Source organism: Juglans regia, chromosome 10 (assembly GCF_001411555.2).
Source record: "Juglans regia cultivar Chandler chromosome 10, Walnut 2.0, whole genome shotgun sequence".
In the NCBI taxonomy this organism is placed as follows: domain Eukaryota; kingdom Viridiplantae; phylum Streptophyta; class Magnoliopsida; order Fagales; family Juglandaceae; genus Juglans; species Juglans regia.
Window position 1 is genome coordinate 9,155,621 of NC_049910.1, and position 14,609 is coordinate 9,170,229.

The 14,609-nt window shown below is 37.1% G+C and overlaps 1 protein-coding gene across 5 annotated transcripts; it reads right to left on the bottom strand.

Annotated features, from left to right (window-relative positions):
* Positions 1-986: 986 nt before the first annotated feature.
* Positions 987-3,799, bottom strand: LOC109004129 (cytochrome P450 71AU50-like). Of its 5 annotated transcripts, none has more exons than XM_018982561.2 (4): positions 3,739-3,799; positions 3,548-3,619; positions 1,837-2,730; positions 987-1,755 (listed from the first exon to the last, which is right to left on the bottom strand). In XM_018982561.2, the coding sequence occupies exons 3-4, from the start codon at positions 2,722-2,724 to the stop codon at positions 1,138-1,140; spliced, it is 1,506 nt and encodes a 501-aa protein (XP_018838106.2). In that variant the 5' UTR covers positions 2,725-2,730; positions 3,548-3,619; positions 3,739-3,799; the 3' UTR covers positions 987-1,137. The 5 variants fall into 5 exon arrangements, with proteins under 5 accessions (XP_018838106.2, XP_018838103.2, XP_035550972.1 ...); XM_018982558.2 differs by having other exon boundaries at positions 3,544-3,619; XM_035695079.1 differs by having other exon boundaries at positions 3,544-3,619; positions 3,754-3,770.
* Positions 3,800-14,609: the final 10,810 nt, after the last annotated feature.

Here is a 14,609-nt window from a genome sequence, read left to right on the forward strand (position 1 = left end):
ACAATTGTAAAAGGAATAAAATATAAATATAATGAAATCCATACCTCAATGGGCTTGGATCATCGAAGGCTAACTTTTCAGTATGTCATTTCTACAACTGGGCAAACCTCAGGTCCATGGGTGTTGTATGCATGCTGCTCTTGCTGTTGGGCTCCCAGCAGCATCTTCATGCCATTTTTTCGGCAACATGTGAGAAGCGGTGAGTTTTTAATAAAATAGCAAATACTTTGTATTTACATATGGTATTCTTGTCGTGTTAAGATATAACTATTTTATTATTTAGACTGAATCAAACACGATGTGCTTAATTAAATCAACCAGAACTTAAATCTTAACACAACTTATATATATAACGTATGGCACTACACAACCTGCATAATCTATTTAATAATCGATTATAATTGGATTAACATGACATGATCCGTCTTGACTTGTTTCGTGCAAATAAGTTCAATTGACTCATATAATCCGTTTGACCTAATTGACATAATTTTATATGAAAATTCATATCTACAAATTTTAGTAGCCACATTATAATTAAATCTACAAGAAATGTGACTACATACCAACAAAAAATGCCAATATTTTTAAAATATTAACTTATAATCATTTCAATATTACAATCCTAACAATAACAAATATAAGCATACATATTGTATAGTAATCTTCAAATAAAATTTAAATAGATTATATGGGCTGATTGCAATTTAAGAGGACTAACCCGTTTATTAATCGTATCTTATCAAGTCAATCTATTTTAATCTGAATTACTTTATATCAAACTTAAACCCATTTATTTCTTGTTTATTCATGTTGATTACAGTTGGCTGGAGAGCTATTCTTCCTGGATGCTTCACTGCCATTTACTGTTGAGAAGAGTTACAAATGATTATGATCAGCTTGTGTATGCTGGCTGGAGTATTTCACATACAATGATGTCTCTCTTATTTTATGAATATTTTTTCGATTGCAGATTGGATAGAAAGTACAATGAGTTGCATCAAAGCAAATCTCAAACTCAAAGGAACATCATATCTTGAAGAGTTCTAATAACATGAGTGTAATAGGGACATGCATTACCATGAAATCGAAAAATATAGACGACAATAGAGAGAAGAAGAAAGGAGATCTTCTTTCTCATTTGTGAAAGCCACGACATCGAGGAATAGCAAGTAGATGTTTGGCTCTAGGAACTATAAGGCCAAACTCCTCGGTCATGTCCAACTCAATTGGTAGCATGTTATTAGGAAGCTCCCAATCAAAGCAATGAACAAGCTGTGCCACCACGAGCCGAACCACGGTTAGACCCAACTGTAACCCAGGGCAGCCTCTTCTCCCAGAGCCGAATGGGAGAAGTTGGAAGTCACGTCCCCGGAGATCAATGCTACTCCCGACAAACCTTTCCGGGAAGAACTTCTCAGCATCAGTCCAAACACTTGGGTCTCGCCCAATTGCCCATACATTTACTATCAACCTAGACTTCTTGGGGATGTGGAAGCCTTGGATAGTGATGTCCTCTGTGGCCTCATGAGGTATCAGTAGAGGTGCTACTGGATGTAGTCTCATGGTTTCCTTTACAACCATGTCCAAGTATTCCAACCTATCCAAATCTGATTCCTCTACCATCCTCTCCAAGCCCACTACATCTTCCAGCTCCTTTTGAAGTTTCTTCATTACCCATGGATGCTTGATGACTTCCGAAATTGCCCACTCAATTGATGTTGCACTAGTGTCCATTGATCCTGCAAGCATGTCCTGCAACGAAATCATTGTAAGGAAATAAGTGATCAACAACAAATTTGATTCAAAGAGTATAAAAGTTCAACGAATGATTACCAAGATTATGGCCTTGATATTGGACCGTTCAACACGGTACTCGGAGTCTTGAGATCCCATGAAACTCAGCATGACATCGACAAAGTCTTTAATCTTATTTTCATCTTTAGATTGGACATGATCATCAATAATTTTCTCCAAAAATCCATCAAATATCTTACTAACAGCCTTCATGCGTCGCCTCAGCCCCTGAAGGTCAAGGGGACCAATATAAGGAATATAGTCACCAAGGTTAGGAGTAGCACCTAGATGCATAGCCTCTTGAATTACAGCCTTGAATCCCCGCTCATCAAAATCCTTATCCATGTACTTCTTCCCCAACACCATACGGCAACTCATATTCGCGATGAGGGACGAGACCTTGTCACTGAGATCAACAACAATACAATCAGAGGCAGCCTTTTCAATAAACTTCACCAGTAGGGCAAGCTCTTCTTTCCTCATGGATATGAAAGAATTGATTTTGAGGTTTCCAAGCAATTCAAGGGTGCACATCTTACGAATGTTGCGCCAATAAAGACCATAAGGAGAAAAAGACAAGCCTTTTTGCTCATAAGAGATGTACTTTGCAGACTCAGTAGGTGGTCTACTAGCAAACACAAGGTCATGGGCTTTAAGAAACAGCTCAGCAGCTTGGGGGGAGGAGACAACAATGGTGGGCACAATGCCTAAGCGCAAGTGCATGATGGGACCATATTTTTGGGCTAGTCGATGAAGATCTCGATGTGGAAATTCCCCAAAAATATGTAGATTCCCGACGATAGGCAAGCCTTTTGGACCAGGAGGTAGTTTCTTAGTCTTGTTCATGCTTCTCCATGTCCATTCTAGTAGGAGATAAGCAAGAATAACCAGCACAAGTATCACCCACGTCCAAGCCATAATAGGCATGTTTCACTGCAATGTTGTTATAGCTACAATATCTGAGTATTTATCCATGACATGTAAATTGTATAAAAGATCAGAGAGGTTTGGATACAAAAAGCATTTTTAATTCATCTCATCTCATTATTACAATTTTTCTAAATTCCAACACAAAATACAATAAACAAATCAACTTTTCAAATCTCAAAACAATAATCATATTGTAACAATATTTTATTCAACTTTCAACTCAATTCATCTCATCTCATCTCAACTCACTATCCAAATCTCTCATGTTCATCTGTCTCCAGTTACTCCCTCTTACTGTCTTTTTGAGGGGGAAAAAAAGAGTGAGAGCATAAATAGGTCTAATCTCAAGATATGCTCATTAATTTAAGCATATAAGTGAAGAGATGAAAAATATTAACATAAAAGAATACAAATGGTGTATGCTTCGAAAAGATATATAGAACAATTAAAAGGAAAACATAAGGCTTCTTCAAGAAAACAATAATAGCTGGAAATGGGAAAGACAGGAATGCATGGGTCGACATTAGGATGGCAAATGATAACATCGATCAAAAGATATTAAAGCCATTGTATAACAAAGAAGTTTCAAGAAATGGCTTAAAATAATGGAGGCCTAGTCTTTGATGTAAACATGGTACTGAATGATGATTGGAATTTCAGGGAGAATGTGATCTAGAATTATGGGATAAATAACAGAAATTAGGGCTGGAACTATTTCTTACATATCACCGACAATGAATTACAGTGTGAGTGCGACTAATTGTACTTTTTTATAGAACATCACAACACAACAATATGCAAGAAGAAAAATAATACCTGCCTAGTTTAGACCTCCGAGAGAGAGAAATCCTGGACAAAAGAGGATGCTCTTGTACCCTACAATAATCAAAGGCTGGAAAGAAAAGTTCAAGCCGAGAATGTAAGAAGGGAATCAATCAGTTACAGCACACAGAAAATGAACAAAAATGATAAACCAAACAAAGTCTACTAAATTCAACCATGCACAAGTACCATCTTTAGCCTAACCTCCAGGCCGTCGGGGTGTCGTGACAAATAGAGATTTCAGGACACCTTTATATAATATGCAGAGTATGCAATTTGTTTTCAATCTTGTGCTCATGTCACGACAATTTTCTACACAAAGCAACGCAGGGAAGAAAACTTGGCCAAGAATGCAATATATTGTGAATGTGAAATGCATGTGAAATCTTGTGTTCATGTCATGTCACATCATGTCACAACAATGGCTGGACAAAACAACGCAGGGAAGAAGACTTACCACTAATTCAATATATTGTGAACGTGAAATGCATGTCTTTTAAGGATAAATTGATATAAAAATTAAAAAATATTATTAACATATATTTTTTTAATATTATTTTTAATTTAAAATTGAAAAAAATTAAATTATTTTTTAATATTTTATATAAAAATTTAAAAAAATTACAATGAGGATACGAAATCAAAGCAAAAAAAAAAATTAATATAAATTAAAATGAGATGAAAAGTTATGATTTCTTTCTATTGTCTATTTCCATCTATTTCACGCGTTAAAAGGTCTTCTTGACATAAAGACAACAGTATTTAATGGCTTCGTACATGGGATTAATGCTCTAAAAACTTGATGTTGACAAAAAAAAAAAAAAAAAGGTGTTTTGTTTACCCACGTCTCTCTATCCCTCGTCTCCTAGCTATCATTGTATGATGATGGATATAATTATTTTCAATGTGAATCACATGAACTACAAAAAGAACACTGCTTCCATTGAAAATTATTATTAAAAAAAACAACACGTCTCTATTATTACTTTATGTCAATTTTTCACAAAGAAAAATGCTAAAGTCGGGCATACTTGGGAGAGGCCCCATGCACAGCATCCAACGTGTATTATTGAAATGAAGCGTTTTATGGATCAATCCCTCAATCGCGTTCCTCACCCACACAACCTCATGAAACGGTGCATTTCAATAAAAAAAAAACCTAGCCCGCTGTGCCTCCATCCTCCTTCCATCCATGCGAAGAACTCCCTACGCCGATTATAGAACCCTAATTCCTCTTATGAATTTAGTTCAAACATGCGATCATTTGGGAATCATATGGAAAAAAGTCACCTAAATGGGACAAAAATATTGTGGGTTTGAAACCGGCTTTACTTTGTATATGTTTGTTGCTCAAGTTGTTAAATATATTTCAGAGTTAAACAAAATATGTGCCACAAGCAAACATTCAGATAGTAATTAGAAATATTATGCACTTGTAAACATTCAGATTTAAATATTTGTATGTTTATCTTATGCTACCATAGAATTTCATTCAAGTTGTGTCAATTTGAATATTGCATTTTACTCAAAAGCACCTGATTTAATAAGCTATAAACTGTCTTTTTCCTTTCAGATGTGTTTTCAGATAGGCTTGTTTAGATTGTTTGATTGGTTTTTTAGCTTATTGTATAGGTCTGTTCTTTATTTGATTAGTTTTGATGCATGGGATGATTTTATTTGAATATTTGTAAATCCTACTTGGCCTGCTTATTATCACGGTTTTCCTCCGCTATAAGTGATGACTTTTAATAAAATTGAGATTTCATCCTCATTTAAATAAAAATAATAATGGGTTAATCTTACTTGGGCTATGTCACAATCATTTTCCCAGCTTTTTGAAATCATTTCTTTTCTAGTATTGGTGATATTTGTACCCTGAAATTGTTTGGGATTGATGGCTCTCATTCATAATACCATAACTGATAAATAGAAGTGTAACCAAAGACAAATTGTATTTCATAATTTTTGTGTTCTTAATTTATGGACCATAAGGAGGACAGGCTCGTCTCAAAAAGCACGACCACATGATCTAACGCATTCCTAGTATATGCAGATGTTCAAAACCCATAAAACATCAACCCCAAAATAAACATATACTCTTCGCATAATAATATACTATTTATATATATATAGGTGACAATAATTGAGGTGTTGCTGTGTTATGGGAAACCGTTTTATAATATGAAAATGAATATATGAATAAACAAACTTGGTAGTCGAACAGATGAAGGAAGTTGAGCAACACGGCAAGAATTTAGGCTTTTTATCATTTCGTTTGTTGGGATACTTGGATTTCTACGAGCAAAAGGTAGCTTTCTCTTGCTGTACGTCTTTGGCATTGATATTGATGCTTCCCTCCCCCCCCTTCTCATCACAGATTTCACTAGTCACCCACGCCTTCGTTTGACAAATTTTCCAAGTCACACAGTCTCAAACTCAAGAACAGATGAACAAAAGAAAAAGCTTTGTCAAATGATCTTACATGATTCGATGTTGGGTAGACGTCGACGGACCTACACTGATTTGAGCGAAACGAAAGAGTGAGAGAGATTTGAGATAAATCAAATATGTTCTGGGTAATAGCAGATGGTCCTCTTAGGTTTTTTTTTTTTTTAATATAAACGTTGAGCCACGTTAGCGGTTCGCACATGCAGGCACAAATTCTGCCTGTATGTAGCAGTCCTGTTGTACAAAAAGAACTCAAGACTTTTGTAACCGGTTACAGAAATTATTTGAAAATAAGAGAAATTATATATACAAGTCTCAAATGTATAAGTCGCATGCAAGTCCTTTATAAAAAAGTAGACCTTATTATGAAAAAGTGTAAAAAATTCAATTTTTCTTCATGGGATCCATATTTTTATAAAAGATTTATACAAGGCGTGTATATTTGAGACTTGTACAACTCAAGAAAAAACTACTTGAAGAGTCATCAGATTGGCCTTCTTTTTGTTGTAATTTTTTTTTATTATCATTCTCTCAACATTTCTTAATATGACATCAAATAATTAGTCAATAATTAAAATTTAATAAGGGCAATGATAGTACCTATAGAGATTCATAATCAATCAATGCAAACATGTCAGTTCATGAAGAATCAAATTCGATTTTATAAAAGTATCGTTCGTGTTTTGTAGAAGTTTTAATAATAGAAAAAGTTCTTATTTTTACTTAATGCAGAAAAAACTCAAGTGTTTTGTAACAACAGATTCATACTATTGAAGAAATGATTTACGAAGGTTAGAGTTTTCTTTAAGCATTTACAAAGAAGTCATTTGTTAAAAAATGCAGTATTTTAAATGTAAACCAAGCTTGTAGATCGAAAGATCATTGAAAAGACCCAGCTCATATTAGAGTCAAGGATTAAGCTAGCTAGGTTCAAGCTGTATGGCTGATTATTTTTGCTAGCTAAGTACTTGAGGGCTGCTAAGGGTGACATCGCAGGGTGAAATCTTTTTGCTCTACTAGGGTTGGAGTGATTCGTGTGTAGGATGGCAGCCACCAAGGTCCACCACGGTGCCTCGGCGTCCATAGGAAGACACAGGACATTTGCAGATATGGTGACCCAAAGTCCTCAGCTGATTCCAGAGGTTGAGATACTGTTGAGACCTTTGAAGGTTTTCGATGGTGTGCCGTATGTGTCTTTCATGAAGGAGGAGATAGAACAGTCTGCACAACAGTTTATGTTTTCACTAGTTATGAAGTTTATGAGACAGAGGCCATCACTTGATATTATTAGAGCTTTCATTACAAGTCGTTGGGGCTTGGATTCACAACCAATGGTGTCTGCTATGTTAAAGGCTAGGTCTGTGTTCTTCCGTTTTTCAAATGAACCTGATTTTATCAAAGCTTTTTCGAGAGAAACTTGTAATGTAGAAGGAGTGTCTTATCATATTTTCCAATGGTATCCTGAGTTTGATGAAGAAAAGGAGCACCCTTTGGTAAAGGTTTGGATCACATTACCAGGGCTCCTGCCAAACTTTTATCATGAATCTTTTCTACGGAATATAACTATGTCGCTGAGTCAATATATTCGCCAGGACAATAGCACACGATGTGCAACTCGAATGGATGGAGCACGGGTTTGTATCAAAAATGATGCCTCCAAAAATACGCTTGACTCATTATGGATAGGCATCCCTCATCAAGCTACTAGCCGGTTGCAAGAAATGGTTTATGAAACTCTTCCTGCCTATTATTGTCGATGTCGAATGCAAGGCCATAATGTCTACTTGTAAATGGGAAGGAGGTATGAAGACGAAAGAGAGGCACCAAGGAGACGGAGGAAGAGAGAATAAAGTTTGGGTGAGGAAAGAGGCAAGGAAATCAGCTGGGCGTGGGGAGCAAGACAAGGCTGAGACAAGTAAACGTATTGAAGTTGTTGATCTAGAGGAAGGACTTTTGAATAAAAAAGATGATATTGGAGAGGAAACAGGGTAGAAAACAGGAGAAATAATCTTAATTAAGGAGAACCAGATACACGGATGGAAGTGAAGCCAATGCAAAGGAAATGAATGCAGAGGAAGGAAGAGACATTGTGAAAGTGAAGGACCAAGTATGTTGTGAATTACAACAGCATGGAGCGCAAGTCGACGTTGATTTTTTCGATGCTGTGGAAAATAATACAGTAAATCTTGTTGAAATACAATAAACCTTGTTGAATTTGGCGAACAAGGGGAAATGTTTGCAGAGCGTGTATATGTGTCTCAAACGAATTTAGAACCTTTTGGCTCTCTAGAAGTGGTTGGAGAGACCCAATTTGCAGGAGAGTTGGTGACTGTGGAGGAAGCAGAAGCTTCTGAGGACGAGGTGTGTGGGGATACCTTGATATTTTTTTCTGATTCGGAGATTGCGAAATGAGTGAACATTGTCAGAGGTAAGAAAATTATGTCTAACTCTGAAAATTTAATTGTACACAAAGGAGGAAGTAGTTTGAGGAGTTCCAAAAGGGCTAAGAGCAAGCCCTCGAGATAGATTAAATTTATGATGTAGTCTATTCTTTTTTGGAACATAAGGGGGATGGGTACTTCTAAGAGAAGGTTGAATAAATTAGTTAGAAATCATAAACATGGGATTGTTGTTGTGGCAGAAACATTTTTTATCACAAAAACACATGGAGAGTTTTAAACAAAAAATGCAGTTTGAGGGTTGTTTATCAAATGAATTGCAAGAGGGAAAATTGTAGATTCTATGGGCTCAGGGGGTACAGGTAGATTTGGTGAAGTCGATGAATCAACTAATTACTGTGGTTACAGAGATGCATAGTAAGAGAGTTTGTATTTCTTTCATCTATACTAAATGCACTCAGGTGGAACGTAGAAATTTATGGCACTCTTTTTCTAATGGGGTGAGGGGACCTATTTCGTGGTTTGTATTGGGAGATTCTAATATCATTAGAAATGATTTAGAACATAGAGGTGGTAGACCTAGACAGTTTTCGGCAATGGAGGAATTTAATTCTTTTATTGACTCAGCTGGTCTATTGGGAATAAGATATTCTGGAAATCAATTTTCCTGGTGCAATGGTCACGAAGGAGCTCTGCGGAGTTAGGCCTGCTTAGACAGGGCTCTAATTAGTGCTGATGTGCTTTCGGTTTTTCCAGAGGCTCTGCTAGAATATTTGTTTAGGAGTACTTTTGACCATGCCCCAATGATGATTCGCTTAAAAAATTCCTCTACACCGTATGGTTTTTCTCTTTTTAAATTCCATCAAATGTGGGTCAATCACGAGGCTTTCATGGCATGTGTGGCGAATGCTTGGGAGAATAGGATAGAGGGGTGTGGGATGGCTTGATTGGCAAAAAAAAATTGAAGAGACTCAAAAGTATTTTGCGCGGCTGGAATATGGAGGTTTTTAGGTCTACGAAACTAAATATTAGGCTCTTGGAAGATAGAGTGGTGAAGTTAAAGAAAACAATGCAGGATGGTTTTAATGAGGAAGATGAGCAAGATTACTTGGTAGCTAAAATTGAATTGAACACTTGGTTGGGACGTGAAGAAACTAGATTACAGGAACTAGCCAAACTATCTTGGCTTGAGAAAGGTGCAGCCAATGCAAGTTTTTTTCAGGCTTTAAGTTCTTGTTCCAAAATGCAGGTTAAGGAAATGAGATTACAAGATGGCAGATGGCTAAAGACGTTGGAAGAGATTCATAAAGGGGCAGTCCAACATTTTAGCCGATTTTTGGCTCATAAACAGGTGGGGGCACTTCCGGATTTATCAAGGCTAGTTATTATTACAGAGGAAGATAACGAGAGGTTGTATCAGCTCCCTTCAATCCAAAATGTGAAAGATGCAATGTTCTCCATCCCAGTTGACAGCAGTCTAGGGTCAAATGGGTTTGGGTCTGGATTTTTTCAAGCTTGTTGGCATATTGTTTGTAATGATGTGGTGGGGGCAGTACATTTTTGCATAAGATAAAGGCATTGGTTCCATTAAATTGTTTGCTCCATGCTTCTTGGATTATGAGGTCACTGAGTGGTTCCTGAATCTAGAATTCTTCAAACTTATAAAAGTATGAACAATGATGTTGAGTTGTTGCATTTAAAATAAAATAGTGATGGTCAAAAGCTGAGGAAGCCAGATGGTGTGATGTAGCATTTGGGAATAATAGACTCCATTGTTGATTTGCTTTTTTTTTTTTTTTTTGAAGAGACGAAATCACATGTCCAAGAGTGGCCCCTGGCCCCTTCCAATTTTATTAAAAACCCTCACTTGTGGCAGAGAAATATCGTGGTAATTATAGACATGACACATGGGATTTACACATAGAGCAATAAAAAGCATTCCATGTATCTAAAAAATCAGACTAAAAAAACTAAAGACCCTCAAACAAACCACACCAGGCAAAAAAATGAAAACCACGACCCTCGAACAAAACACAGAATTTAAAGCTATAAAGAAGGGAGGCCTATTTTCTCAAGTCTAACCATTCCTCTTGCAGCCTATGGTAATCTGTCACATTCTCCATATACTTTCTTCGTACCAGCCTCACCATCCCAAGCAAGTGAATCAGCAACTTCACAAAAAATATGAGAAACTGTGAACCTCATTCCATCAAGACCTTTAAGTAATTGCTCCCAGTAGTCCCACAAATACCACACGTTACATGCGCTTGTGGTCAACCAGTGCACTAATATAGCATAATCACATTCAATTTCCACCTGATAAAAACCATGCTCTTTACAAACTTCAACACCTCTGGACAAGGCTCTTAGTTCAGCAGTATTATTAGTACCAAACCCAAACTAATCTGAAAATATGGCTCTAACATTCTCTAAATGATCTCTAATCACTCCACCACCACCACAATTTCCCGGGTTTCCCCTACAGCTCTCATCAACATTTAGTTTCATCCACCCCGGACTTGGTTTGGACCATATCACCATACATATCGGACAATTAACAACTTGCTTAATGGGCACATTAATAGCTGACAGAATACCTTGATCACTTGATGAAAGACTGCTACACTTAGCCATATTCTCAGATATATGGTAAAGCCAAAACTTCACCGCAAGCCAGATGGCCTCATCTGATTTAGACATCGACTCCATTCTCGCTTTGCATATGCACAACCACAACCGCCAAGTGATAATACTTGGAATTAATCCTACAAGCGTACCCTGTTGTGAAGCCCATTTTGCACAGCTAAACCACGCTGAAATCCAAGAACGACAAGTCGAGAAATTCATGCAACGAACACCTAGTGCAAATGCAGCTCGTTCCTAGACTACCTTAGCAATTTCCCCAATGCATAACACATGATCCAAAGTTTCAATGCAACCATTGATACAACAATCACATTGCGAAGGAAGAGGGACACCCAAGAATTGATCCGCGCGTCCACTGGTAAGCAATGAAACCAAGCTTTCCAAACACAAACAGCCACCTTTTTAGGAATGAGGTTATGCCAAAACCAGTCCTTCCAAGGGAGTTCCTCCCGTCTTACTTGAATAATATCTCATGCTGAGGCAGTGGTGAAAATTCCATTCTGAGCCGGTTCCCAAATATAAATATCATAACCCTCTTTACCAGCCTTAACCAAGTGCACCACCTCAAGAGCTCTATTTTCTCCAATCATTTCAACAAGAACATTCTCATCCCAAGCATTACCAACCCAAAAATCTTTAACTAAAGCCTTATGATTTACAATGTTTTGGACATCCACCCTCAGGGGCCCACTCGACAACCACCTATCATGCCAAAAAGATACTTTTCCTTCCCTGACCCTTACCTTTGTGTGATCATAGACCGCTGGGAACTCCTACATAAATGCTTTCCAGAACCATGAACCATTAGCCTGTGGAGCTACCCTAACCAGGCTGCCTTCCTTCACATACTTAGCTTGGAAGAACTACGTCTAGAGATTATCCAACGTAAGGAGATGCCACACAAGCTTCATATGCATAGAACTTTGCATTTCATTGAAGTCCTGAAGTCCTAACCCTCCTTCATTGGTCAATTTGCAGATAGTTGACCAAGAGACCCACTTGTGCTTCGATTTACCATTATACTCACCCCAAACGAATGTTGAGAGAATGGAATTTAGCTTGGATAAAAGGACCTTTGGAACATTAAGGTTCGCCAAAAGATGAGTTGCCATACAAGACAAAACATGTTTTATCAAAGTTAATCGGCCGCCTTGAGATAAAGTTTTAAATTTCCAACCCGCCACCTTGTTTCGAAATTTGTTCACCAATGGTTCCAAATTTCTTGCTGTAAGCCGACCTGTCACCAGAGGTACTCCTAAATACATAGTTGGAAAAATTCCCTCCACAAAACCCATCATGTTCAGGAGGCCCCATCTCCTTGAGTAAGAGATCTTTTTTGACATAAACAAAGCCGATTTATCTGTATTTGTTACTTGTCCAGACCAACGTGCATATTGATCCAATGTACGCAAAAGCCTTCTAATGGATCTCTTCTCCCCATTAGCAAAAATAAGGATATCATCCGCATATAGAAGATGCGAAACCAAATGAGCACCTTGCGGATGGTAATAAGAGCTAATTCTTCCTTGCTCAAAATTTTTCCTCAATAGTCGAGAAAGGACTTCCTGCATTATAATAAACAAATAAGAGGAAAGAGGATCCCATTGCCTCAACCCCCTAGTCGGCTTGAAAAAACTTTTGTAGGTTCTATTCATCATTATCGAAAACCAAGGGGATTGCACACAAGCCTCCACCAAACCACAGAATCAATCCGCCAAACCAAAGCCATTCAAAACCAAGCTTAAAAAAGACCAGTCAACTCTATCATATGTCTTTGCCATATCGATCTTCAGCATAATATTCCCTCCATTAGAATTACGATGGAGTGAATGTATCATTTCTTGCGCTAGAGTTATATTCTCGAAAACGCTCCGTCCTTGCTCCCAAGAGATCATACAAGGAAGCAATGTTGCAAACCAATTCACAAGTATTTTTGAAAAAAATTTATAAGCCACGTTGCAAAAACTTATTGGCCGAAACTTGTCAAAGCTATTGATTTGCTATACATACCTCTATCTAATCTTTCTCATATAAGTGCACAATCTTTTCTGTTATTAGTCCATGTGAAAGAAGTCCCTGTGAAGCCAATATCAATTAGACCATGATTATCTATTAGAGATCTCAAGCCACCAACAGATGAGGATGATACTGGGTAACCACCAAAATTTTCATACTAATTTAGTAATGAATTGAAGTCGCATATGCAGAGCCATGGACCTAGAAAAGCTTGATATATTGATTCCAAGTGTTGCCAGAATCTTTCTTTGAGGTGCCACTGGCATGAGCTTAAATAAAGATGATTTACTAAGATATTAATATTAACATATTCGACATCTACACCCATGCAACCAAAAGGCCTCCCTTTTTCTCAAAGGCTAGAAAATGTACAAAATGGTTGAAATCAAGACTATTTATAATAGATAAAGTACATGCATTAAGCATCATGATTTTCGACAAAAAGATAATGTTCGAGTTATGTTTTCTAATATTGGCTCTTATACTTCTAATTGTCTTGGGTCAGACAAGGCCCCTGCAATTCCATAATAGTGTCTTTATATTACATGTGGAGGCTGGGCCTCTTTAGCTTTTTTGGGATTTTTTGTCACAGTGGATGGGAATGCTTTGTGATATGGAACTGATCTATGTTGCCGCCCTCGAGGTTTCCTGACTTTGCCCAAAGAACCCGAGTGTATATGAACAAGCATTGTTGCCGATGTAGATTCCTTTGTAGGGTGGATGTTAGAATCATTGACTTGCTGGAGATCATTTTTAGGTGCCACTTTCACAACACTCTGAGAGCTGGATAGTGTGTTGGGATGGCTTATTTTTAGGTGGCTGATTTTCTTCTAGTGAAAGGGAGATGCGTGGTCTCATGGGGCGGTGAAGGCTTTTGAGGGGTGGATGGTTCGGGGGACGAATCTAATAATGTGAAAAGGGGCCACAATCATGGCCACCCCATAGGTCGATGTGGTGGCTGAATTCGGCCATAGCATGATTGCCTCAGCACCTGGAGCATCTTGAGATGGCCGGATTTCTCCCCTCATGTTGGCCAGACTATGTGAGGCTGTAAGATTTTTTATATTTTCTAATTTTTTGTAAAGAATGATTCATACAATTTTAAATATGCAAACTTCACGCATTTTATTTAAAACAAAAGTAAAATAAAATAAAATACTTTTTTACAATAGATTCTATTTTTTCAAATAAATTACCTGGTGTTTACATACCTTGATATCTAGTATTATTTTTTTTTTAAATGAAAGGTTATTTTTTAGGATAATTTAACTTTAAAAAATGGAATTCTTCGTGTATAATCCGTATTCATTATGGTCTAAAATGAAAGAAATTAGTAACAGATAAAACATTTATCAATTTTATTATAAGTTTAGGTGTTGTTTTTCAAGAAATTTGTTTAGGAAGCAAATCTCAATTGAGACAAAGTATATGGTTACTGACCAAATTTTCTTTAGAGAAATATAGATATTTCAGCCCTCACCGTTATTTCTTTTAACCCCACAAGATTTTTCATAATTGGCTTTGACGCCTGCAGTTTCCTCAAAATTTAAC

What these genes read in the sequence shown, in the direction of transcription:
- LOC109004129 (XM_018982561.2), bottom strand. Translation starts at nt 2,724, where the DNA reads ATGCCTATTATGGCTTGGACGTGGGTGATACTTGTGCTGGTTATTCTT. An exon ending in ATATCAAGGCCATAATCTTG is followed by an intron (nt 1,756 to 1,836) that starts GTAATCATTCGT and finishes ATTTCGTTGCAG; the next exon opens with GACATGCTTGCAGGATCAAT.